Source organism: Osmerus eperlanus, chromosome 18 (assembly GCF_963692335.1).
Source record: "Osmerus eperlanus chromosome 18, fOsmEpe2.1, whole genome shotgun sequence".
NCBI classification, from domain to species: Eukaryota; Metazoa; Chordata; class Actinopteri; order Osmeriformes; family Osmeridae; genus Osmerus; species Osmerus eperlanus.
The window spans coordinates 5,864,964-5,891,455 of NC_085035.1; the positions used below are offsets into that span (position 1 = coordinate 5,864,964).

Below are 26,492 nucleotides of genomic sequence, written 5' to 3' on the forward strand. Positions count from 1 at the left end.
TTGCAGAGGTCACAACATAAGGATAACATCTCATTGAGAATGCATTGGTATCAGTTCAGATACCGATCAGAGCCCTTTGCTTTTAAATTTCCATTGCATTTCCGGATAGTGGCTTGAAAGCCATTTGGGGGATTTTTTTTTGCTAGGATTGGGGATGACTGTACTTGAATAGATACAGCTGTTAAGTCCTAGCATGAAGAAAAATAGTCAGGAAATAAGAAGCATGAGCTCTGGGTCCACCACAACACCAGTCCTTTGAGCACAATATTATGTCATCCTTTTGTGCATGTTTGAACTAACAAGAGAAAATAAAAAACCAAAAGCAGTTTGGGAAAATCAACAAGAAGGCATCTGTTCACCCTCTTCTGTCTTGTGTCTGAACATCATCCAGACTCTTACTACTGATTTTAGAGAGAGAGGGATGTGATCCTGGGTGTGCTGTATTCACCTCGCTCACGGGGGGCGATCCTCTTACTGTAATGCCATTGCCTAATCTCAGACCCGTATCAGAGAGGGCTCAGAGGGCTATTAAGGCTTTCCGTTAATAGGTTCACCGAAATAGGATCTATTCAAACCCCAATCCCTTACGGTGAATATGGGCCTCGTTATGCACTGTTTTGAACTGTACACAGAGGCCGCTCTCTCGTTCAGCTAGTCTGGTCCGTCTCCTGACTTTGAAGAGATTAGCATACGACGGGGTCACGCGGTCGCTTTAGTTCGGGCATCTCTCCAATGGCGGACGCGTCCAAGGTGGATCTAACCCTTTAACGCGAGGACCCTTTTGTTCGAACATGGCTCTCGAGTAGGACCATCGCTATCTCTCTGACCAACAGTGTTGGGCCTGCGCTGTCACATCCTAACATCACTATCTCCCCTGTGTCTCTAATTAACGATGTTTGGCTTGTGAGCGGCGACACTACCTCTCCTCCGCAGGAACGCCGTCTCAACGTGCCCCACCTCCAACCTGACAGTCGGCTTGAATATCACACTGAGACTAATTATTGGAGAAGGTCTATCTCTGTGTGGAGAGACACGCACTCTCTCTCTCACACACGCACGCACACATACACACTCACACATACACACTCTCCTGACAGGAGTTGCAGATCGGTGACCTACTTGCAGGCCCAGGCTGAGCCAGCAAGCCGAGCCACTCCCCTGCAGGAACAATGGGAGAGCCTGACCACAGCTGTCCGTCTCTATCTCCCGAGTATCAGTCCACCAGCTCCTGCTGAAATCTACACAGTCCCCTCGCTATGTTTCCTTCCTTTCAACAGTGACTATCCAGTCTCTTATATACAACCACTTCAATGATGTCGTCAAAGCAAATAGTCTTTCTTTGTTCTGTGTCATTCGATTGCATGACATGTTTCCCCTTCCAGTGCAACTGTTGAACTAGGATGCTGTAAAGGCACAGTTGTTATTCAACTCACACAGCTACTGTATTCGACCTCTCGGTAAACGTTATAACAGTCTCGTTCCATTGCTTCACACAGAGGGCGCGTAATGGCTCGTTGTGTCCAAGGTGCCATTGTCATCCCTTGATTCTTACCATACAATGTTCCTTGACTTCTTTATCTAATTGCCATTCCCTGTGTTCATGTTTCAGGCCAAACACACATGAATAAAAAAATGATGAATGAAAAAATGAATAAAACAGAAGCCTTGTCTCCTGGGCCTTCAATGACTCCGAGGCACATGAAAAAGAACTACAGAGTCCAATTAGACAAAGAAATCTGATAAGATTAAGCAGCCTATTGAAGGGGTTAATACCTTGTGAATGAATTTTGTTAAATATGATTTGTTTGTAAATGTGTTGGATTATTTGGATTATAAATATCCCTGTCAAATAACACACATGAATTTCGATGTAACCCAAAAGAACCTGTGCCATATGGTTGGAAACCCTTCACTGTGTAATGTGTAACACTATGTATTGGAACTGTACTTACAAAGAAATCTGGTAAAAGTTCAGTTCAGTCATTTACAAACACGACGAGAAGACAATGTTGGAGCATACGTAAGCGAAAGACATAAAGAGCAGCGATGAATGCAGAAGAAAACAACAACATTCAAACAGCTGAAGGCAAGCTGCTCTGTTCCGAGATATCTCGCCTGATCCAATCGGAGAGCTCGGTTGTGGTGTAACTGTGACATGAGTCAGTCATGAACGTGTCCATATGGCCACTGTCCACAAACTGTCCGTGTCCAACGCAGGCCACGGGATGAGTTGTCCGGGTTACGCCCTCGGCCATACCTCTGCCAATCACTGTGCTAGGGAGCAGGAGCTCTGGGAAGGCAACACGACTGACAGGTAGGCAGAGAGTCGCTTCCTCCACTCTCACTCCCGTTCACTTCATTGAGGAAGAGTCATGGGCAAACTTGGCTCCGAGCCGGCCACTACAGCACCAAATGGTCGGGCGCGAGTCACTGCCTGTGATGACGAATCCCTGTTTCAACCTGGACAGAGGACAGAGCCAGCTCGAACTGGAAAGCTTGGAAGAGCCTCTGAAAGGCTTGACTGTACAGCATCGTCGTCGGACGCTAAAACAAAAGGAATCAGGTGAATTCCTGATCTCCGCGGCGTATATGGAAAGATACCGAGGTGCATTATGGAGATGCTGCTTGTCGGAGCCAGCTGTCTTTACACCCAGGCCTCTGTTGAGGGAGGGGGTGATATCTCGTGGACACATTCCAGTGGAGTCCAGGCACTGAGGGGGGAGCAGGGATGCGCAAAGAGAAGACATGCTCTGCCAAAGCAGCCATGTTCTCAGAGTAACACACAGCTCCAGAGAGAGACAGCGGTGGAATGGTGGCAGTGAGACAGTGTTGTAGCACGGGCTTAACCTCAGTGTGGGCCAACCTGGGGAGAAGTGCTGCCAACCAAGTCGGCCATTTTGTTGTGAAGCATCAGCACTATGACTAGGAGAACGCAGAATGGGCTCCTTGTTTGATGTCAGAGCTCAGAGCTGAACTTCGTGGTCACATGGTTTAATGCAGGAACATGATTATAATGTACAATATGACAATATAAAAACTCTCAATGACACCACCTACTTTGAAATGCATTATCAACACGTTCTTAAAACATTTGTATCCATACAATACAGACAATAGACATATCTAAAGGGTCAATATAATATGACTAATACTAATAATAACTAGAGATAAACACGATAAAAAAGGATGAGTTCCATTCGCCAATATGATGACTAAATATGATGATTACGACTAGGACTACAGAGCAATACAGCCTTTTGTGTTCAAAAGCATTCAAGTTCTTTCTTCCATGGTTCACGAAAAACGATATTCATAGACAATACTTCTGGGTTATTAAGAATGTCTGTCAAGTATTTTGTTTAGCTCATAGAACACGCTGTGTGCTATATTCAAATTATATAATTATTCTTCACTCTAAGCCATGCTGCCTGAAGGGCATAGCCCACTAATATCAACATAGCTTGCTGTCAGCAGATGCATTTCTTATCTATTAAACAATAAGTAGAAATGGAAGATGCAAATAGCTATAATCGTACTAGAGCATGTCAGCGTCTACATTTTCCGTGAGACCACTTGTGGAGTAAAGTATACTGTGGAAAGGTCAGAGCAGGCTGAGGTGGTGCTCGCTCTACACGCTCGTAATGCAGCCTGTCCTTCCATGATTGGTTCCCCCAAAGTAAAGGATCCCGTGTATATTACGTATTCACTCCAAATAGATAAGTGTTCAGAATGGAATATTTATGATTGAATTTGAGGAATTGTATTCATGTGTATTAATGACCCCCCTCTACCACTGTCCTCTCTATTTCGATACCTTCTTTTCTCCGTTCCACATCTCCATCCTCCCTGCTCTCTCTTATGCACTGTCCTCCTCACCCAAAGGATCTTCATTCAGTACAAGCAAAAAAACAGATATCGCTTTAAGGGCATCATTTCCAACATCCATAAAAAGGTTGAACACAACGCATTCATCAGGCCAGACTACAACTTAATAGTCCCATGATCAAAAGCGTTTTTTTTTTTTTTTTTATCCCAGCACGAGGCAATTAAACGGACCAGCATGTTTTCGACGAAGCCCACATACATGTGAGTGTTCCAGGGCAGCTGAACATCTCATCAGAGCTGCCGTTAAGTTGATGGCTGTCCTCCAACAGCACCCTCAGACCCATTTCACTGTGGCCTCTGTCCCTGAAGTATGTCTTTGATCCAGGACCCACAGACGTGAACCCTAACACAGGCCTCTCAGTCCTCTTCGTGAACTTAGACAGGAGGTCGTTAAGAGGGACGGGGGACATCGGCGAGCATTCATTTTCCTAATTCTGTGGTTGACCCATGGAACTATATGCTCCAACGTGTGCCTCCGCTGACTGAGTGTCCAGAGGAAATGATTTGGTACATTTAGCCCTTATGGACGTGATAAACAGCAAACTTATTTTGTTTTGTCCATTTAAATTCACAAAAGAACGCATGTGGCTGAACTGTCTTCCGCATACACTGTATTTGTGTTGACCCTTGGAAAGACAATTAAAAACAATTGTATTATATTTAAGATCCTGCAAAGGACATTCTCTGGAAAGGCCAATGTCAGATATTTAGCAAAACTAGGGTGCATAGAAAGGCCTTTGGTGACACCATGTGGCCACATGTGGTCATTAAGAATTGTGTCAACCTTATTTTGCTTTTTTGGTGCTTGCTTCATTACAGAAGGACTATTTTGAAAAGGAAAATATGTTAATGAACCATCTGAACCTTCAGTAGTGGAGTACAGTTTTGTGCACAGTGTTACCTGAACCCTTGAATTTCCTTAGGGATCAATATAGTGAATTCAGTATAGCTAGGTATCACATCATAATTACAAAGCGGATTCAATCCGCTGACAATATGGAGAGCTAAATATTGCATGGACAGCAGAGTGTACGTATCACTGTTCAGTTACATTGACTCCACTGTTTATCCAAGTCAAGAGACAGCCCCAACATGCCTTTGAAAAAGGATTCCGTTTATTTACAGTGTTTCCTGAATTACAATAAAAATGTTCAGAATTAGACGCCTCTTCTGGTGCCATCACTTCGAAAATATGGAGGACAGTTTGGGACAAGTTTTGTCTGTTATGTGTTACATCGGAGCTAAGTTGGCAGCTTTGGCAGAGGGAGGTCTGGAGGGATCTGCAGCAATACGGCTCGTTGCCTTCCTTCTCAGTGACTCTCCCCTTTCTTGCCCACCACCTAGATTTAATACAAATAAAATACATTAAAATAGAGACTAAAAATGTATGCATATCCACATTTCTCCAAACGTTTGACCAACTTAAACATGCAAGGGTGTAGACATTTAAGCACGTTTCCATCAAAGGAAATTGGTTTATAGTCCAACTAACAAATACATAGTATGTTTCTTGTGAATTCAAAAACCCAGTGATGGTGACGGTAGGTCTTACCCTTTTGAAGTCGTTCATGTTTGTCGCTTGTACAGGGGTCCCGATGAACGTCAGGTAATTGATTTTTGTTGTCTCCTCATCTCCTTGGTTTGACTTGATGAATAACTATTAAAACACACAAAAAAAGTAGTTATCATCTTTATACGCAGGCCAACCCACCAGAGCTTGGTTAGAAGCTGCTACGCCCATATTTCACCACTAGGTGGTGATCTTGTATCACAGGTACCTGATGGGGAAAACCTGCTGCCTCGTTTAATACAAATGCCCCCCATAAACCATTGTTACTTGAACTCAACACCATCTTTTGTGGAGAAAAATAGAACTTCTAAAAGGGGGTGTTGAAGGCAGGAAAGCCAAAGGTGGAGGAGGTAGATGGACGGCGTCTTACGGTCACGCTCTGGACGTTCTGGAACTTGACGTAGCGCAGGGGAATCAGGCAGTCCTCCTTGCAGTCCTCCTCGGCCAGCTCCAGGGTCTGGGTGGCCTCGCTCCTCTCCGCGTCGTCAAAGTCCATGGAGCGAGGCAGGTTGATGAAGATCTTCACGCACTTTGGTGCCTGTGCTGTGCTCCGCAGGTTAGAAGTCGAGCAAGAGAAAGAGCAAAAGAAGAGGTGAAAACAAGACATGTCAGCTGGGTTCCCCTCTTGTTACTTCTAGTAACTTTTTACATTACATTTCAATTGTATTCATTTATTTGATGGTTTTATCAAAAGTAACACACAAATTGTGCATATAGAGCATCTAAAATGTACAGCAGAAGATCAAGAATCAGAAGTGAATAATTCCAATAGTACTTTGGTGGTCCGAGTCAAACCGCCAATTTTTACAAACTGCATCTCAGTTACCAGACAGAGTGAAACTACAGTGCAACAATAACATCTCAACTTACTACAGTGTAACATCTCAATTTCAGTAGTAGCTCATTTAGTGCAGCAAGTGGATGCAGTCTCTTGCCAGACAGCGGAACAAAAGGGTCTGTTATATGCTACTTATATGCTATGTTATATGCTTATATCCTATAAGATGTATAACCAAATATGGAAGACCTTGGCAAAAGCAAGACTTCTGTGTGAGAATGTACTGGGTATAGGCAGAAGTACTTGCATGCTTAGTGTACCAATTCTGCTTCCAAAGGATTCACCGTGTTCACAATGCACCTTAGGGATTGAGCTGGTGTGGTGTAACTCTACTGCAGTGCAGTGTGCTAATGTATCTGCTGTGATGCGACTGATTTTTCTTTTGTACGTCCCAACGGGAAAGTCCATGGACATCGTGCAAGGCAGCAGAACTCACCGAAGTCAGAGGACTGAAGCTTCATCGAGAACAGCTTCACGGGCTGATTGAAGGCCATTGTAATGAGGAGCTGAGGGTAAGAATTTACAATTAGAGGAACGCGTATATGAAACTCATTTCAAACGTATCTCACAATCCCATCTAAGCTAATATGCAGAATAATTGCTATGTTGTGGGGGTCTGCGAACTCACCTGTTCATCACAGTCTGACTCCAAGTAAGTGGTGTCCTTGATTAAGCAGTTGTCAAAGCCACAGTCATCGCTCTCATTGAGGCATTCACATCCAGCTTTGCTCACGAACGGCATGAGGTCCATCTAGACAGGCACGGAACGGCGAGATGTGGGAATAAAGTGACAGGTGAGAGCAACATCTCGTCACATCTTATCTAAGCCCTACAAGTGTACAGGGTCAAATCGACCAAAAGGCCAGGGTAAGCGTAGCCAACTCACGTATCCCTTTGGAATGTCGGAGTCCTCGTTGCTTCCAGGGTCATTTTCTACATGCTGTTTTATTTTGTCCTCTAACCCGGAGGCATCTGCGCCTTGATACTGATCGATACGCACTCTGTTCCGGAAGAACAAAAATGTTGGCGTTGCCGAAATGTTGTTGGCGGCAGCCGTTGCCTGTAAGACAAGAAAAAGAAAATCCATCAAGCTGAAATGTCTGCATGCAGATCGATGAGAACAATTCCCACCCCCTCTTAATACAATTACAGCCCCAAAACAATTAGTTCCTGGTCAGAATAATTATGTATTAGTATAACATGACCTTTCCTTTCCACTGCTTGTGTATAATGAGATGACGGCATTAGCTCCACATTAATTTATCAACATCACTCCATTTATTAACATCACTCACCTGACAGACGTGCACGTCTACTTCAAGAAACACAACTTGTGGGTACTTGTTACTCAACATGTTGAAGGCAGGGGCTATTCTGACACATGGCCGACACCTCAAGAGGAAACAAGACACGTTATGGTAACAGGTGTTTGTAGAAAGCGTGTACCAGGCCATTCATTTACCAGTAAATTGCTTCAGCGAGTTGTGTCTATAAATTAGTAGCTACCTGCACTAGTAGGAACTCGACCAAGTACTTCGCATACACGAGTGCATTAGAAAGCTAACTGGGGAGAAGGACAATCCATGGATTCTTTAACTAAACAAACAGGTTTAGACGAATGACTATAGTAATAGCCGAGTCCTATAGTTCGCGGTGGATGGTTAGCTAGCTTGCTACCTTTAAGAATCCAAGTCTGTGATATTGCTATGTCATAGTTAGCTAGGCTAACTTGCTAAAAGACGATACAGTAGCTAGCTAGCAATCGCCCCGGCACAGCTTATAGAAAGATACCAGATGCATTTTTATTTAATACGTGCTGCAGAAAGAAGGGGATAACATGTTGTACACATTTCTCCTCGACGCTTTTTCATAGATAGCTACTTTATGAAAATGAAGTAACTAATTAGCTGTAACTAGCTAGCTAGAAAAGCCATGGGCCTGTGTCAAGATGTTGAGCCTTACCCTGCCATTGTGAACTTCACTACGGCTAGCCTTGAGCCAGCAGCTGCAAGCTCCGGTTGGAATTCTGCATCATTTCCAATTACTTTCACCCCAACCATGTTACAGATCGCAGCTTTAACTGTAATGTATCGTACTTATGATAAAGCTATGGTACAATAACACCAACTCCGACACCTTACCAACGTTTGCTAACTAACTCTCCACATCGATTACAGCTTCCGGTACAACTCGACCAATGGTGTGCTTCAGCCAATCAAAGAAGTGTAAGGCGTGGACCAAATCTCAACATGGCTCTGGCGTGGACTAGTAGTTGACTCGGATGGCCTCCAGCAGCTGAAATCAAATAAAATGTATTGACGTCTAACATAGGCCTACATATATTTTCCAGTTGTACGATGAGGTGCATCCAGACTATGGCTGAGACTGTGCTGTATGGAATTTTTCATCAATCTTGGTTGACTGTTAGAAGCGTCAGCTACATTCATTTAATGGGATATTGAATAGTAAAATAAAAACAATCTTACACTTAGTTTTAAGGTTCAATAAAATCTACAAGGGGATTTACGTAGATTTTATTGAAAACATTATGAGAAACCGAGGAAAAGTTAGACTGAGTTTGACATAACACCAGTACTTATGCCAGTAATGTGAAAGCTTCACACAATTATTCTTTATTAATATACATTCGTCCGGATAAATTCTAAAATGTAACTTATCACAGAACATTTTACATTTCATCAAAGAAAATGTTTACATATGTCACACCTTGTATCAGAAGTGAATTAAACCAATTCATGCTTTCCTTTTTTATTCAGGATACCTATTCAGACAGTATAACAAAGAAGTAAACATCGTTATTTTATTCCATGTGTCTGTGACCCTGCTGAGGGATGGAAATGTCCTGCGATTTCATCATCAACCTGTTTCAGGGCGGAACTAGCTGGCTTCATTGAATGACACGGTGAAGACAAATCCACGCGTAGTTTACTGCTGTCGGAAATGGATTTCGTCCAATGGGTGTTGTGGACTCGAAGCTGACGAGCAACCTAACCGTACGTCGGAAACCCACCATTGACACTAGAAGCATGCACTTCAGGACTAAGCTATAGCAAGCAAGAATAACCACGTTGTCATCATTCTTCAAGATACAACCGTTTAGAAGATTACCTCTGTTAATTTGTACTACATTTTAGTCTGTATCGGCAATGTCGCAGGAAGTAACGAAAGGTGCGGACCAACTATCCGTAGGTATGGCGATAATGCATGCTACAATACCGTCGTAGCTAGCCCAGTATTGCCTGGATGCCAGAAGCTAACATCGGTCCTCCTAGTTGACCCCCCTTGGCCTTGCCTAGAAACCAGACAAATCTGCGAACTCATGTTTTATTTGCTCCGGGACCCTGGTTAGAGTATGTGGAAAGTGTTGCATCACATGATAGCTAACAAGGCTATCTCAGTCTTGTTCCGCATTAGGTATCTGTAGCTAGAACTACTAGCTTGAGTGCTGTATAGCCGCGCCATTAGCATTACAGCTTAGATTCAGTGCTGCCAAAATGTAAGCTATTGCAGGATTGGCTCTGGCCTGGGGGGATACGAATTTATATGACAACACGTAAACACAATTACAGTTATGTGGCTGCTGCCATAGAATGTCTAATAAGAGAACGTCCACTCTCGGCAAACTTCCGGCGTCTGACCTGTAAGAAATCGAAAGGACATAAATTCTCGTTCATTCAACTTTCGACCGATAATCCATGTTGAACTTCCAAAAACTAAAATCAAATCTAAATGTGCTTTCACACCTGACATGTTTGATCCGTTTCAATCGGACCATGGTCCGTTTTCTCTGAAAGCCCGGTTCGTTTGGATAGGTGAGAACACGCATTCGAACTCTGGTACGGACCAAATAACCGAACCATGGTCCCCCTAAAAAGACAGGACTCGGTCCGGTTCCAAGTGAACCATGGTTCGGTTCGCTTTGGGTGTGAACGTAATCGGACATATTAGTGACCTATTCCAGGAAGCAAACCAAAATGTAGTGCATTGTGGGTTGACACTTGACACTGAGACAGAAAACGTGGGGGACTGATGAAGGAAGGCTCTTCTGCAAATGTGGGCTGATGATCATATTGCAGAGATACTTGTGGAGACATAAGAATAGCGAGGTATTTAAATTATTTAGTGATATACTCAGGGGCGTCTTAATAGCACTTGAGCCCCCTGGGCTATGGACGTTTTTCTTCATTTTTTGAGGCCCCCCACACGCTAATCGCACAATCGCAAGCTAAGTGAAGTTTGGCTAGCAACAGCAGCTAGGCTATCTTGCTCGTAGCACAATTCAACTTCTCCACGCAGGGCTCTAGACTGAGACCAAAAAGTCGCGTTTGAGGGCATATTTTCAGTTAGCAGATGGTACAGTACCGTTTGAATCGCGATTCCATCTGAAAAATACTGCCGATGACAACGTTGTTAGAATAGCTTGTCTCAGAGGGGGTTCAGCTTGTTTCATATTAAATGGACCCATCTGCAACCGACGCAAGCAAGCACCCTCTCTAGTTTTTGTTACATTTTGTTTAGATAAGGCGGAGGGGGGGGGGGGGGGGGGCAGATGCCACTGTAGAGCAGAGTAATGACACCGCGAATACGGACGTTTTATCGTCATTATTATTTTGTATTATTATTAAGAGGCCCCTGATTGGTCGAGGCCCCGGGCTTAAACCCAGATAAGCCCGTGCATTAAGGCGCCACTGGATATACTGAAAGAAAAGGTTATTATTGCACAGTGGACCAATGTCGTTTGAAAGTTAAAAAACGTAGGCAGCAATACATAAAAGTGCGTGATGTTCTATGGAAAAGTGGTAGCTCGTCGGACGAAAAAAAATAATTCCCATGGTTTGATGACTTGGATATAATCCTGAGTAAAAGACCATCGAGCAAGCCAAAAAACGTGGTCATAACAAAGATAGTATTGCAATCTCAATACGCTGCTGTTGCTCCATTGTTGTTCGTGACAAGGAAGTGATTTCCCCACAATCATTTTCTGTCCAATAGATTTAACAACCTGTATGACCGCTGTCATTGTTTTTTACAAACGTCATTGTATTTTTACAAACGTTGGGTCGCTTAAAAACAGGACCGTGTGAACACTAACCGGACCTAATAAAAAATGCAACAAAGTAGCAACTCATCCACTGATTCGGACCAAGCAAACGGACTAATAGGTGTGAAAGCACCCTAAGATTTCTCAACGAAAATCAGGCGAAAGACTCCCATTCATTTTGCACTCGCCTGCAATCACCCCCAGTGGAACTCTGGTAGAACTGCAACCAAATTCGGATTTGTCACCAGATTAGATATTGTCAGTAGGGAAGGTGATGCATCGCTAAATCTAGCAACACTGACGCTAAATTGGCAACACCGCTTAGATTACACAATGGTCAGTAGACGAGCTATAACCAGCTGCACGTGAATGAGAGTGGGTATTCAATATAGTTTTTTACCATGCAGTCAACGTGCATGTCCTCAGCTTCTCATGTCATGGTAAACACAACACCTTGCTACTGACGACGGTTGCAGGGATACTCAACCCTCATCCTCCCAGGAGGCAGAGAGAATTAGTATCTTTTATTAATTTGATTGAATGTTCAATTTGAAATAGTTCTTCCAATTTTGTCAGGTGAGCTGTATGTGTCTGACAAAAAAGGAAGTGATCAGGATGGTGACGGATCAGAACAGAAACCATTTAAAACTCCTTTAAAGGTAAGAGTAAACAGTAATTTATTAAACCAGACCGCAGACATTGATGCAGATTATGCTCCTGTATTCTCAAAAATCCAAGTGTATAAAAATGTTCTTGTGGTTATAAATGTTCTGTTGCACAGGCGTTGTCATCTGTGGGAAAGGAGCCCTTCCCAACTATATATGTGGATTCTCAGAAGGAGGGAGAGGTAGGATGCAAGCATATTTCCCTCTAACATCATGTTTGATCAAATAATAGTTATTTATTAAAGCTGCAATAGATAACATTATAAAATACATTCAAATAGGAGAAGTAGCACCCTGCATTTAGCTGTCTGTGCTGCTAAACAACTCGGAGGGCCTCGTTAACTTACACAACATGTTTGTAGGGGACAGACATTTCTCTTTTTTACAGAAAAGAAAAGAAATCATACCTATTGTACCTTTTCAAATGTTTTGTTTATTACACTCTAGCTTTGGGCAGTGATCTCAAAGACTCAGATGAAGAATGCAAAGAAGCAATGGAACAGGGAGCAGGTGAAGAAGGATGCCAAAGACAAAAATGAGGTATAAAGTCTGTAACCAGACTAATGTCAACTGCAGGTTGTTCCTGAGAAATCAGTACCAACTAAGTGTTGACTAGTGGTTAAAGTCTTGTTAAATTGTAGGCAGAAGACAATGACAGAAGAGAGAAAAACATGGAGGAAGCAAAGAAGATCATCATCGAGAAAGACCTAAGCCTTCCCGAGCCTAAAACGGTGAGGTTCCATTGACGGCAGTTATAGTGTATCTTAAGTACTTATCTTAAGTACATTTCTACTCATACTTTGAAGTCCTCCTCACAAATGATACACCGTGGGATCTTCTGTCGCCTTTCTTAGTCTGTGTCCCTTTTTTTGTTTTTCCCCCTCAGGCTAAGATTCATCATCTTGAGCCACTGAGGGAGCAGAGGGTGAAAGTGTTTGGTTGGGTGCACCGCCTGAGGAGGCAAGGTGAGGACGGCACAAGATGGTGGGGATGAAACTTGGGAACCGCTGTTAGCATGTTGATCTGTTACTGTTCCGTTTTAAACAGGGTTGGCATGGTTTGAATTGGCACATTAATCCATGGGAATCATTTAAAGGCTGTTGTTTTTTTTGTTGTTTTTTTTAAAGGCTGTATGGCTTATTGTATCTATTTCTTTAGGAAAAAATCTTCTCTTCATTGTCCTGAGGGATGGGACTGGTTACCTGCAGTGTGTTCTTACGGATAAGTTGGTAAAAAGAAAATGATAATAATTACATTTTGCTACGACTCCTAACACCTCTTTGTACATGCCACTTGAATAATTCCCTGTGTATTTGGTTCTCACATTGTTTTGTACCAACCCTCTACTTGCAGTGTCAGTGCTACAATGCTCTTGTCCTGTCGACTGAGAGCACTGTTGCTTTGTATGGGACGGTGAAGCCAGTGCCAGAGGGTAAACAGGTAAACATTCAGTCCTAAATTTAACGCCATTGATTTTGATAGTACTCCTTTGGGGGATGTTTCTGTGTACCGTTTGATTTGATCTGATACTGTGATAAGCTCCCATACAAAGCCACAATGTTTATTTCCGTTCATCCAGGCCCCCGGTGGCCACGAGCTGCACTGCGATTTCTGGGAGCTGGTGGGCCTGGCCCCGGCTGGTGGCGCTGACAACCTGCTGAACGAGGAGTCGGACGTGGACGTCCAGCTCAACAACCGACACATGCTGATCCGTGGGGAGAACGTCTCCAAGATCCTTCGGGTTCGCTCCACCGTCACACAGTGCTTCAGGGACCATTTCTTCAACCGTGGATACTACGAGGTGATGAAGCCCTCCGTGTTGGAGGTTTTTGAAGCGTAAAACACAATTTCTAAGTGTGATACCTTTCCTGGATTGACAGGCATTGACCCTTGAATACACACAAGTTGCGGACGTGAAATCGTGTTGATCCCGGCAACTATTTTGAGCTTTCTTGCTGTTCTCCTAGATCACACCTCCCACCCTAGTGCAGACCCAGGTCGAGGGAGGCTCCACCCTCTTCAACCTGAACTACTTTGGTGAGGAGGCATACCTCACCCAGTCCTCCCAGCTGTACCTGGAGACCTGCATCCCAGCCTTGGGAGACACCTTCTGCATCGCCCAGTCCTACCGTGCTGAGCAGTCCCGCACACGCAGGCACCTGTCTGAGTGAGTACCTTTTGGATAAGCCAATCAGAATGTGGTTTATTCGCCCTAAAAGGAGTTTACTGTGGAAGGTGCATACAATAAACATATATGTTCAATAACAAAGTAGAAATGTACAATAGTCTAAGTCTAAACAAGTAAACAATATGTAAAATATAAAATAGATGTGACAGGAGATGGTAAAAAGGTATTTTTACCAACTGTGAACTGTGACCAACTGTTTGACTTGTGTTCTGCAGGTACACTCACATAGAGGCAGAGTGTCCCTTCATGACCTATGAGGACCTTCTGACCCGCCTGGAGGACCTGGTGTGTGACGTGGTGGATCGTGTTCTGAAATCTCCGGCTGCTCCTCTCCTCTATGAAGTCAACCCTGTATGTCTGGCACATATATTACAACACTCTGCCCTTGTCTTTTTTTTAATAGTTTGGTAGACAGAGGGGTTCTCAAAACCATCCATGACAAGACCTAAAACTTATTTCATAATTAACTAAACAAATGTCATTCAACTTGGGGGGGGGGGGATGACGACAACGACTAAATAATAGTATTATATTAATCAGGGTCAGTGGTAGATGAAATGTAATCTGAATAATTCCGACACCACAGAACTTCAAGCCCCCAAAGAGGCCCTTCAAGAGGATGAACTACAGCGAGGCAATTGACTGGCTAAAAGAACATGACATCAAGAAGGATGATGGCACCTACTATGAGTTTGGAGAGGTACATGTGGAAGAAGTGGTCATTATTTATTATTTCCTAATTTTACATGGGCTACATGTAATTGTAGTTCCATGTAATTGTTAGTAGATCCTTTGCTTGTAGAGCGTTGCCTGATACACATAGTTTTCTAACTCGTGTTGGGGTGTCTTAATTGCATGTGTGTGTGGCGTATTAGCTTTACCCCTGTCACCTGTGTGTCTCAGGACATCCCTGAAGCCCCGGAGAGGCTGATGACCGACAGCATCAACGAGACCATCCTGCTGTGCCGCTTCCCTGCGGAGATCAAGTCCTTCTACATGCAGCGCTGCCCCGAGGACCGGCGTCTCACTGAGTCGGTACGATGAAAGCAGACGAAACCGCGGCCTCGTCTCGTTTGATCCCGTTTCGACGTGTCATTGGTTAGCCATTAGCTTTGGTGACAAACGGTTAGCCGTGAATGAGCGAATGTGCTGCTTTTGTGCATCTACCAGGTTGATGTGCTGATGCCTAATGTTGGAGAGATTGTGGGAGGGTCCATGCGTATCTGGGATGCTGAGGAGCTACTGGAGGGGTACAAGAGGGAAGGCATTGACCCAACCCCCTACTACTGGTACACTGACCAGGTACGTCTTAAGAGCAGGATGCCGGCACTGAAAAGGCTGAAAACATTGACTGCAGTTGTATGTCTCTGTAACTCCATTAAGGCATTGTTCGTGTGCGTTGAGACTTTACTAAATACAGTTGATTTGGTCCCTGACAAGTGTCAAATATGTGTCTTTTAGAGGAAGTACGGAACCTGTCCCCACGGTGGCTACGGCCTGGGCCTGGAGCGCTTCCTCACCTGGCTTCTGAACAGGCATCACATCAGGGATGTGTGTCTCTACCCCCGCTTCATCCAGCGCTGTCGACCCTGAGCTACTTAAACAGAGCACTAAACACGCACCAAGTACGAGAATAAAGGCACACTTAATGACCCCTGGAATATTCTGCCGCTCTCTACAAAGTAAAAAAATAAATAATATAATGGCATGCAATGTATGATGCAGCTACATTTCCCACCACTCACATATTCTTGCTGTCAAGTCTGCCAATAAAGAATTATATGCTCAATGTCCGTGTGTTTGTCGTCAATAATAAGGAAAGGCTGCTTGACTGTCCCATTTGTCAAAATACCAGCAATGAATGCATTTTGAGGTTATACTTCCTGCATAGCTTGCCTACTAGCCACATTATGCTACTAATGGCTGAATCCTGACTAACTTGTCCGTCAAGGATGTACTATTACTTAGTCAGAACACCTCGGGCTACAATATGCAACATTTTCATTTAGGTAGAACCACCAGAGCCATTGCTATGGATAGAAGTATTAATATATTTCTATGGCTCTGGGTGGAACGCTGCGATCTAGGGCTCTACTGGGCGGAGTCTAGATGCTGCTAGTGGCGTCATCAACTATGTCAGTGAAAGCACGCATGACAACTGCTTAAAGAGAGAGTAGAGGCTAGAAGGAACACTGAAAGTCAGCTGAAGTCATCTAAGGAACTACCTATTGGATAGACCTTTCTGCCAAGAGGAGCTACTTAAAGAGGAGAAAGGGACAGCACAAACCACTCAATACCATGATGGCTGTGTTGGGCAGTGCGAGTCGGCTGGTCCAATGTGAGTTAAGAATGGCATGCCTAGTTAGCATAACCTTCACTGACAGGTTGTGAATGAGAAAGTTAGCTAGCTACGAGTCACATGCCAAGACCATGCAGGCTATGATCTGAAAATAACGTTTTCCTAAATCCTTACTTACAGTTGATCAGCTATTTAGCTCTTACGCAATTGTAATACCAAGCTTACGTCAGATTTGTAGCTAACTAGCTTCCTGCTAGTCCAGCTAGCGTTAGCCAGTTCGCTACTTACTGACTGGCTGTCTTACCACATACTGTAGTGCTAGCATTCTAGCTAATAGTTATGTCTCGAAATTGGTTTTTATTAATATCAATAAGTTATTATTGTATGTCTTTCAAAATACATATTTTTGGTGGATATTTTCTCCGTGGAAAAGTTTTGTAAAGAGGATAAATTTGCAGTTACACAAGTCACATTTTTTGAACTTGCATAACCCTGCGCAGTGTACACTAAATAGAACTACATCCTATTCAACTATCGGTCATGGTAGTGCCTACATAATATTACTTGCATAACTGCACTGTACTTATGTGAAGGTTGTTTCTTTTATTATATTTTTCCTCAGTTGCCAGAAGCAGCCATGCCATAACCCTGTGTGTAAGTACATCTCTCAGAACAAGAAGGCAGTCAACTGCAGCTGCTGCAGCCTTTGTGCAACCAGCTTCTGCTGTATCCACAGAAACCCTCGAGAACAGGTAAGTAATGCCTTTTCTTTCCAACTATTATTAAAGTTTAGTCTCGCAAATGCTTCAGAGACATACTTGTACATAGGAAAATGTGTGTGTTAGAGAAAGAGGGTGAGGGAGTGTCCTGGATGCTCATCTTCCTACATGGGGCAGCTCTCTGGATAGTAACTTAGATGTCTTTGATATATTTCCCAAAGAGGGACTCCCATAACTACAAACGTCCACAATAATTGCCGTATTTTGTCTCAATGCAGAAAACCTAAAACTGGGATTCTTATGCTGAACATGGGAGGTCCTGAAAAACTCACAGACGTTCATGACTTCCTATTGCGGCTCTTCCTGGACACCGACTTGATGAAACTTCCTGTTCAGAAGTAAGAAAAGGCCCGCTCGCAGACCTCCCACGACGAGGTGGAAGATGTTTGTGCAAGATCCTTTTTGTTCACCTCTCTTGACACCTCCTAAAGTCAACGTTGTGACATCTCTGCCTTCCACAGCACACTGGGGCCATTCATAGCAAAGCGCCGCACGCCTAAGATCCAGGAGCAATACAGCAAGATTGGAGGGGGCTCGCCCATCAAGGCCTGGACCACCATGCAAGGAGAGGGCATGGTCAAGCTGCTGGATGAAATGTGCCCAGAGACAGGTGAGACAAGGGAACCCTTCTACCCTGTTAGCAATAACGAGAGGGCTGTTTTAGGACTAGTCGTCTGCTTATCTTGCTCCGGAGCCGAGTTGGAGTGTGGGGAGGAGATAGTAAAGAGTTGTTGCGCCACACCCCACACCACACCTTAGTGATAAGAGGTTGGCTTTCTCCTGCCGGGTCATTTCTTATTCTCTCTAAGAACTCAGCACAAGGGATGTGGATGATGCAGTATATCGGTCTACAAAATGTCAAAAGTATCCGCTTCCGGGGCCGATTCGTTTCATATAAAAGGGTTTCTTCTTGCTGTATTTACACACATCCAAGCGGTGGAAATAAACAAGATTCCCTCGTGTGACTTTTTATCGTTTTTCGAATGTTCCCTGTTTGCTAGCTCCTCACAAGTTTTACATCGGCTTCCGCTACGTGCACCCGCTGACCGAGGAGGCCATCGAGGAGATGGAGAAGGACGGGGTGGACCGAGCCGTGGCCTTCACGCAGTACCCTCAGTACAGCTGCTCCACCACAGGCAGGTGGCCTTCTCAGCCCTCCCCTGGCTTAGAGTAGACCTAATCTGTGGGAGACACCAACCCTTTCCAGGGTTTGGGCTTGTGAATGACAAATATCTGGACATTTAGGTTTTCTAACAGAAGGTTGTGGAAGCACCCTGTGCCTGTCACCCCACCCTGCCTCCTGTATGTATTGCCAAGGCTAGATAACTATAGAGGGGTTCGTCCCACCAGCTGCTCCTTCTAGACACACTTCTCTGTCACTGCAAGAGAAGATTCAATATCATAGAGAGAGGGAGGGAGGGGGGGGGAGTGAGACCTGAAGAGGAACTGCTTGAGAAATGTATTTCATTGTAGCCAACCAGCAATGTTGTGACTCATCACTGTGACATTCTGACCGCTGCGTTACGTTTCCTCCTTTTCTTTGTGTGACATAGAGCACAGACAATGGCATTGTTGTTCTCGCTCCACTCATCTCCCATCTCCCTACACAGGAAGCAGTTTGAACGCCATCTACCGTTACTACAGCAACAGAGCGGACCGGCCCAAGATGAGGTGGAGCGTCATCGACCGCTGGCCCACACATCCGCTGCTGGTGGAGGTGAGAACTCTTCGTGCGGTGGTGCTGTCGACGTAGCACGACTGGTCCTCACTCCCTGGTGCCCCATCAGCACGGAAGACTAGATCATCAGTGACTAGATGAGCCTGGGAGACAGACAAAGCTGCGAACCCGTGTTTTATTTGCTCTGGCGGGTGGATCTGGCCCCTCCCCTAACCCCCTCCACTGACACGTGGGCGGGCCAATCACAACAGTTTATTTGATATGGGGCGGGTTGAAAACGATGACTGTACCGGAATTTTCGTAAACGACCGAAATTGACTTTTGGTCGCTCCGATTGGTTGGATCTATCCAAATGCATCCGGACTGCACTCTCTTTGATCGTTTCCCTTTTAGAAATCGAAAATGACCTGAGAGAATACGCACTTGCGAATGGGTCTGGTGATGCCAGGCTGGTTCGGAGTCGCATTGAGGTTCTTCAAGTATTCAGCTAGATGCTCCTTTGGCTCACTGTGCTCCTTTGTGCTGGTTGCTATGGGGATTGGCACCAAACTCCCAGCTCGGTTCGTCAGGGTTGTTGACCTAGGATGAACCGTTCCCAAGTGTAGACTCCGGCCTGCTTGACCTTCTGAGGCCCTCGATTCGAAGTGCCGCAGTGACGGAAACTCGATACGCGTCGTGTTCTGTTTCCAAGCACAGAGAAACCTAAAGCACTGGTACGCCCGAGTACCTCTGTGTATGTTTGTATACAGAAGGTGTGAAAATGTGGTGTGGCCTTAACGGGCCCCCTCTCCCTGTGGCCTTTGCAGTGCTTCGCGGAGCACGTCCTTAACGAGCTGCAGAAGTTCCCCCCGGAGAAGAGGGACGACGTGGTGATCCTGTTCTCGGCACATTCCCTCCCCATGGCCGTGAGTACTCCTCCGTTCACCCGGCCCTCCACACCTGTGTGTGTGTGTGTGTGTGTGTGTGTGTGTGTGTGTGTGTGTGTGTAATTTCGATGCCTAGATATTACCCACTGGTCGGTTGAGCTCTGTGTCTTTTTCTTTAGTCTTTCCGCCAGACGCCGAGTTGAACCTGGCCCAGCCTGTGGGATGTCAAACGTACAAGGAGTGTTACTACGTTCACCGGTCTTAGTAACTGTGTGTGTGTGTGTGTGTCCCATGTCTAGGTGGTGAACCGGGGAGACCCCTATCCTCAAGAAGTGGGTGCCACAGTGCAGAGGGTGATGGAGAGGCTGGGTCACTGCAACCCTTACCGCTTAGTCTGGCAGTCCAGGGTAAACACACACTCAGGGAGGGAGTCGATGGTACTCCGCTATGGGGAGAAATTCCAAAGGTTCTTGTTTATGTATGGAGTAATCCGAGTAAGGAGTAATCTTCAAAAGCCCTACTGAATTTCATGAAGCACGCTTCAGATTTATAATTGACCCAAAAGCACCACCTAGTGGTTATGAATGGACCATGCACCCCGATGGGATCACTTTAGTTTCAGTTAAGCGCCACACATTTTAAGTCATTTGTGTATACATAAAAACTTTTTTTTATTATTAATTTGATATAGATTAAATTAACAGCACACAACCAGTAATGACCAGTTTGAAGTGAATTCAGACACCACACCAACACACCTGGCCTCCCTCCCTCCCCTCCCCTCCCACGTGTGTCCCCTCCCCCTTCCCCAGGTGGGGCCCATGCAGTGGCTGGGCCCCCAGACGGACGACGTCATCAAGGGCCTGTGCGAGCGCGGCAAGAAGAACCTGCTCCTCGTGCCCATCGCCTTCACCAGCGACCACATCGAGACGCTGCACGAGCTGGACATCGAGTACTCCCAAGTCCTGGGGGAGGAGGTGAGGAGCCTCACACGCACACGCGCACGCACACACACCTTGGTAGAGCAGCAGAGAGTCTTTACCCTGTTGTATGTGTGGATACTGTACATGCATGGGGAGTCAGGTGGCTGAGCGGTTAGGGAATCGGGCTAGTAATCTGAAGGTTGCCAGTTTGATTCCCGGCCGTGCCAAATGACGTCGTGTCCTTGGGCAAGGCGCTTCACCCTACTTGCTTTGGGGGAATGTCCCTGTACTTTCTGTAAGTCTGCTAAATGACTAAATGTAATATTGGTGGGGAGGATATATGTATGAGAAACGCCGGTGACCATACAGCTAAGGCGCATGTAATAGATTAGTATGCAGTCTCCCCCTCCCCCCTCACCATTCCCATCACGGCAGGGGGAACCAGCGGTCACGCCGAACACCCAGATAAGAGTGTAGGAGGGTTGGACCGTCATGCTAAGTTGACGGCGCTGAGGTAACGTGTGGATGTGTGCGTCTGTTCCTCAGTGCGGCGTGGAGAACATCAGACGCGCCGAGTCCTTGAACGGGAACCCGCTGTTCTTCAAGGTACGTTCCCAGCGTGGCGTCAGGGACGCCCCAAGGTGCACTTCCTTGAGATCTCACAAACGCATGGTGCCTAGCCCGAACAAACCAAATACCTTTCCTTTTTAATATCAAGGTTCTTTAAAACAAAAAAAAAAACAAAAAAACGATCTCTGGCCTTCATTCCTGGTGATTCGAGAAACAATGGATTTTCTCGAGACGGCGTCCTTGCCGAATTGCCACTTGTAGCGGAAAGAAACGGGCAAAGTACTGGCTTGTGTGCTGCTTAGGTACTGCGGCGTCGTACACCCCCACCTCGTTGTGGAGTGACTGGGTCTTTTGCCGGTGCCAGGATCAAAAGATGCACAGGCAGAGCTTTTGAAGCGGCATTGGCCCCTCCCAGAGTTGACCCCCGATCACCCCCGATTTCTCTCAGCTGGGGTAATTTGTCGAGGGATAGGCACCATGGGTAGCACTGCTCAGCCCATGAGCTGGGAGGAAAGCTCCAGGGAGCAACTGGTCAATAAAGGGATTGACCTCCCCCCCCCCCACCCTCTCATTCTCTTACAACCATCCCTCCATCCCTCGCTCCTCGCAGCCACACTCGAGCAAGGTGGCCTCCCTGGAAGTTGTGCAGGTTGTGTGGAAAAGTAACAGGCAGCTTTTGAGAGGGATTATTAGAGGGAGCAGCCGAAATCAATCGGCGAGCCTTTTGAGTTCACTTGCAGTGGCACTACCTGGCGCTGATCAAGCCCCACAGTCGGAGCCCTAACCAGCCTTCTGCAGACCCACAAGCGGCTCCACCATCAGCAGACAGAGGCCTACAAATGGTTCAAAGGGTTCCTTGTGATTTTGTCCTTTTCTGTGTGTGTGTGTGTGTGTGTGTGTTGTTGGTCAGTGAGACCAGCCCGGTTTTGATGTGCTCAGCCCAGCTCACTCTCCTCTTCCCCCCCTCCTCCTCCTCCCTCAGGCCCTGGCCGACCTGGTACGGTCTCACCTCAAGTCCGACGAGCCGTGCTCCCGCCAGCTGACCCTGCGCTGCCCGCTTTGCGTCAACCCCACCTGTGGAGAAACCAAGGCCTTCTTCGCCAACCAGAAGTCCTAACTTCCCTCCCTTCCTCCCGCTCTCACACCCACACGCTTATACGCTCTTAAACCGTAGACCCCCCCCCCTCCCCCGCCGTCCATCCTCCTCCTTGCTGTCAATCTGGAACGAACACGAAAGCCAAATATAACCCCAAAAAACTGTCACTTCACAAATCGCCCCCCCCCCCCCCCCATCCACATCACATAGCATCGAAGACACAAATTGGAGATGTTTTTATTTATTTTATTTTTTACATTCCATCTGGTTGGTGTTCTCTCTCCGGCACATTCTCGGTGGAATTGACCTGGACGTCATTCATATTAGGATTTTTGGGGGAATGATTGAAATAGTTGATGCTGGATAAAGTCCATTCTTGTGCTCTTCTCTTCCTCTGCTATATTCATTGCTGAGGTCCACACTGTACAAACCGACTGTGCCACAGCTCCACAGTCAAAAGTAACCACTGACCTCACACTGACCTGCCTACCGCGGTGGAAGATAGCGCTAGTATGTCGTCTTGCTCGAATTCAGCTTTCTGTACCGCAAACACACCAGTCCTTCCTAGTCTTCAGTGCCCTCTGTGGTAAGCTGTGAAATGTAGCGTGGCAGACACAGACACTGGCCCTGTCTGGCTTCTGTCATGCTTCTGTCCTTGACCCCGAGGGGCATGAATCGAGGGTCGGCTTCTCCCGCGACCTCATTCTAACCGTAGGTAACCACGGGAGCGGCTTCCTGTCGCCATCGCTGCTGCGCCCGACTCGTGCCTTTTCATTCATTCACTTTTCAAAGACGGAAGATCTGACTGTTTTTATGCACATTTTCACCGGTGATCTGGTAACACCTGGTTCTAATGAATTGAATTACTCTGTACATCATGTTGAAGATCCCTGAGAAAGTGTGTGTGTGTGTGTGTGTGTTTTGAGTCAGTGTACAGTTATGTACTGTACTACAGGTATGTGTGTATATAGCAAGAGAAACCAGTTCAGTCACAGTTCAGACATTTATTTATTGAAGTTAAAACGTCATCAGCTTGTTCCATACCATGTACCTTTTTATATTATGAACGTTATACGAAGATATATAAACATAAATTAAAGATGCTTGGTGTAAGATTCTCCACAATATCTCACCCTTCCTTGGTATATTGTTTTGCACATATTCTTAAATGACACCCTGCAATTCAGTGTTCATTCCGACAAGGAAAAAAAAAGACTCATTTTGCTAAAATATTAATCAAATGATTAACCTCGCGCCAGATTAATTTCCACCGTTTCCCTGTGTAGTACATGTCTACAAAGGGAGCCACAAAAAAAAATCTACATTCCTGGATATTAACAAATATAATGCCAGGCCTTTTTAAAGTCTCCCATCAAAGTAAATATCAGCAACAGAAAGATGTGTATCCACATCAAGGCCAACAGCCTATCTGTACTGTTCTTGTGCTGTCTCCCAACCTCCATCTTTTCTTTCTTCCCTGTTCTCCCCCCTCCCTCCCTCACCCTACCTTCCTTCTACTCCCCCCCCCCCACCCACCCACCACCATCCCATTCCCTCCCCCATCATCCATCTACTCCTCTTTCCCACCTTCCCCCTGTCTTGTGCACCCCCCTCCCCACCCCATCTTTCCCATCCTCCCCCACCGTGTCCCAATCACCTCCAGTGCTGTTGATTAAGCTGAGAGAGATTGGCTGTCCAGGACCCAATAACCCCTCAGAGTTCGGGCCCTGTGCTCCGTGCCACTGCTCTCCTCTCCTGGCTAGCCAGCATAGTGTGTGTGTGTGTGTGTGTGTTGATGGGAGGGAGGCGGGGGGGGGGGGGGGGAGAAGTGGTGAGATCCCGCTTGCTGCAACAGCGGGAGCCTCCTGGTAATTGAAAAGCCGGGGACGCCGGCCGCTCTCTCACCGTGTGACCTCTAATTGAGAGTCCTCCGATTGATTTCTTGAGCGTGAGAGAGGGGGAAAAAAAGAGTTGAGGGGGAGGCAGGAGGTAGATGGTCCAAAAGGGTTCGGCGGCGGGGGCATACGGCGGGGCTGCGGAGAGGCAGCGTGAAACGAGGGAACGAATGAGCGTCCGACCCAGGGAGGACGGGCTGAAGGTGGCGTCTGTGTGAACCGGCGGGTAGGCCGAGTGCAAAGAGGAGGAGGAGAGGGTCGCTGGAGAGAGGAGGAGGAAGAGGAGGAGAATGGTGGGAGGAGCCGGGTGTTTACTTGATTCGCCAGCCACGTTATTCAAACGTGTCAGCTTCTTTCCTTTCGTAAAAGTATCCTTGGAATGTGTTCCAAGGTCCAATAGGATGATCTCAGAAGACGTTTCCCATGCAACCAGTTTCTCCGCAGCCACTTTGATCTTTGATGGGTACTGATATGAACACAACGACATGACTGTACAGGCTTCCAATTTGATAACTGAATAACTTAAATCTTTTTTTTTCTTTCATGCTAAACATTGTCTATGTACTTCGATCTGTCTTTGGAAATGTCTTTTGTGGTCACACAGCCAAACCAATCGGATGGCTTTGTGAAGAAGCAAGAAGGTTGTAGTCATTACATTGAAAGACTTGAACGATGTGTTACAAACTCTGAATCTGAATGTTTTGCAGAATACATATGCAAAAGTTCATTGAAATGTATTCTGTTTGAAAATGAATGTGTGATGCAAATGTGTTTGTTTCTGTGTCATTATTACTACAGTGTATCAGGTAGGGTGAGAGCAGTTGGCCCATTGCAGCTAATTCTTCAGTACCGGTCATCCACACCACTTGACCACTGACTGCTAACATTCTCTTGACTGTGTGTCTGGATTTAACTGAGTCTGGTCCACAAAGACATGATTTCAGTGGCACACCTTATCTCAGATCTGATTATCGGGTAATAGAAAGACAATGTCAACAGATAAGTTCAATGATAGATTTTGCCCTTGCAACCAAAAATAAAAAGGGATAGAAGGATATATATATTTTTTTTTTTTATGTATGAAGTTGTTCCAGTTTTGGACTGACTGAAATATTGCTGGATTCGGTTGTTTAGTCTGAGGGATTAAAAAGTGGGGTTTGTCAGAGGCAAGACTTGCATTGTCAGATACAGACGGTTGAACGACACAACAAAGCCTACTGACCTACCTATTGTCATACATTACATATTGTAAATAACACCTGGGCACAAGCATGTGTTGAGATGTCATTCAATTCGGGCGCAGAACTCCCCCGCACACTGGGCCGTGGTTTAAAATGTCCTCTTCTTTCCTTTGTCTACATCCTCAAAGGAAGACAGGAGGCAGAAGCTGTATGTGAATGAATCAAAGCCGTTTATTTGATATTAATAGCAGAATATACAGCACTACCATTTGATGATAGTGGGAATAAAAATCAAAACAGAGGTACCGGATCAAATGGAAGCATGATGCAGACAAAACACTAATGCGCGCAATGTAAAGCTTTTATGTTGAAACAGCAAATATAAACAGCACACACACACACAACTGAATCATCTTGAGATAGGACTGGGATGGCCTGCGAAGGTTTTAAAGTGCCCAATACATCAACAACTTGAACAATATTAAAAGCTCCAATGTATGCAGTCGTTGAAACATGAAACACTGATATAGATAGTTGTTATTTCGTTACCGTAACGTTTTTTTTTTTACCTTTTCTTTTTTTTACACAGCTAATAATATTGCACAGATGAGAGGAGCAAATACTATTTTGAAGTCCTACCTGTTTGTAAGGTTCAAAGACAGTGCTTTAGGAGGAATCCAAACCCAATATGCATCAGGGCTTTTTTTCAAATTGAAATTAAACTACTGAAAGACATGCAAACATATATATGCAGTTATAATGAGCCATATCTCAGTTGTGTATTTATCAAACGAAAACCCCGTTGGGAAGGTTCTGTATCAGTGAACTTATAACCAGTCAAAGGAGCAAGAATATTAATATTTGATCTGTCACTGTATTGATTGTGATGTAAGCAACTATCAATGGAAAGACAACATAGTTTGATCTTGGAGACAGGCGTCCATCGACTAATGAGTGTTAAGGACTTTTTGTATGCTATCAGTGGCTCAATAAATGA

At 45.4% G+C, this 26,492-nt stretch overlaps 3 protein-coding genes across 4 annotated transcripts; 2 read left to right on the plus strand and 1 right to left on the minus strand.

Annotated features, from left to right (window-relative positions):
• Nucleotides 1-4,978: 4,978 nt before the first annotated feature.
• txnl1 (thioredoxin-like 1) lies at nucleotides 4,979-8,513 on the minus strand. The gene is made up of 8 exons (XM_062484497.1): nucleotides 8,256-8,513; nucleotides 7,589-7,685; nucleotides 7,180-7,353; nucleotides 6,922-7,044; nucleotides 6,730-6,799; nucleotides 5,826-5,998; nucleotides 5,438-5,542; nucleotides 4,979-5,225 (listed from the first exon to the last, which is right to left on the minus strand). Exons 1-8 carry the CDS (start codon nucleotides 8,351-8,353, stop codon nucleotides 5,196-5,198), a joined length of 870 nt encoding a protein of 289 aa, XP_062340481.1. The 5' UTR covers nucleotides 8,354-8,513; the 3' UTR covers nucleotides 4,979-5,195.
• A 700-nt stretch (nucleotides 8,514-9,213) lies between these two features.
• Nucleotides 9,214-15,997, plus strand: nars1 (asparaginyl-tRNA synthetase 1). 2 transcript variants are annotated; one of them, XM_062484557.1, is made up of 15 exons: nucleotides 9,214-9,482; nucleotides 11,932-12,014; nucleotides 12,137-12,202; nucleotides 12,468-12,560; nucleotides 12,662-12,751; nucleotides 12,907-12,985; nucleotides 13,179-13,249; nucleotides 13,374-13,460; nucleotides 13,600-13,821; nucleotides 13,988-14,187; nucleotides 14,424-14,559; nucleotides 14,795-14,908; nucleotides 15,112-15,243; nucleotides 15,379-15,510; nucleotides 15,670-15,997. In XM_062484557.1, exons 1-15 carry the CDS (start codon nucleotides 9,461-9,463, stop codon nucleotides 15,799-15,801), a joined length of 1,659 nt encoding a protein of 552 aa, XP_062340541.1. In that variant the 5' UTR covers nucleotides 9,214-9,460; the 3' UTR covers nucleotides 15,802-15,997. The 2 variants fall into 2 exon arrangements, with proteins under 2 accessions (XP_062340541.1, XP_062340540.1); XM_062484556.1 differs by having other exon boundaries at nucleotides 9,218-9,503.
• Nucleotides 15,998-16,338: 341 nt separating this feature from the next.
• On the plus strand, nucleotides 16,339-23,546 carry fech (ferrochelatase). Its single transcript, XM_062484558.1, has 11 exons — nucleotides 16,339-16,546; nucleotides 17,130-17,259; nucleotides 17,505-17,624; nucleotides 17,748-17,896; nucleotides 18,288-18,426; nucleotides 18,901-19,003; nucleotides 19,771-19,869; nucleotides 20,130-20,237; nucleotides 20,643-20,807; nucleotides 21,300-21,359; nucleotides 22,306-23,546. The coding sequence occupies exons 1-11, from the start codon at nucleotides 16,507-16,509 to the stop codon at nucleotides 22,438-22,440; spliced, it is 1,248 nt and encodes a 415-aa protein (XP_062340542.1). The 5' UTR covers nucleotides 16,339-16,506; the 3' UTR covers nucleotides 22,441-23,546.
• The last annotated feature ends 2,946 nt before the right edge of the window (nucleotides 23,547-26,492 follow it).

Excerpts from the sequence above, each read along its gene's own strand:
- txnl1 (XM_062484497.1), bottom strand. The coding sequence starts at position 8,353 with ATGGTTGGGGTGAAAGTAATTGGAAATGATGCAGAATTCCAACCGGAG. Across the intron at positions 7,686-8,255 it reads GTGAAGTTCACAATGGCAGG|GTGTCGGCCATGTGTCAGAA; the intron begins GTAAGGCTCAAC and ends TTTCCTCTTGAG. Across the intron at positions 7,354-7,588 it reads TAGACGTGCACGTCTGTCAG|GCAACGGCTGCCGCCAACAA; the intron begins GTGAGTGATGTT and ends CTTGTCTTACAG.
- nars1 (XM_062484556.1), top strand. The coding sequence starts at position 9,461 with ATGTCGCAGGAAGTAACGAAAGGTGCGGACCAACTATCCGTAG. Across the intron at positions 12,203-12,467 it reads ATTCTCAGAAGGAGGGAGAG|CTTTGGGCAGTGATCTCAAA; the intron begins GTAGGATGCAAG and ends ATTACACTCTAG. Across the intron at positions 13,822-13,987 it reads TCAACCGTGGATACTACGAG|ATCACACCTCCCACCCTAGT; the intron begins GTGATGAAGCCC and ends CTGTTCTCCTAG.
- fech (XM_062484558.1), top strand. The coding sequence starts at position 16,507 with ATGATGGCTGTGTTGGGCAGTGCGAGTCGGCTGGTCCAAT. Across the intron at positions 19,004-19,770 it reads CACATCCGCTGCTGGTGGAG|TGCTTCGCGGAGCACGTCCT; the intron begins GTGAGAACTCTT and ends TGGCCTTTGCAG. Across the intron at positions 19,870-20,129 it reads CACATTCCCTCCCCATGGCC|GTGGTGAACCGGGGAGACCC; the intron begins GTGAGTACTCCT and ends TCCCATGTCTAG.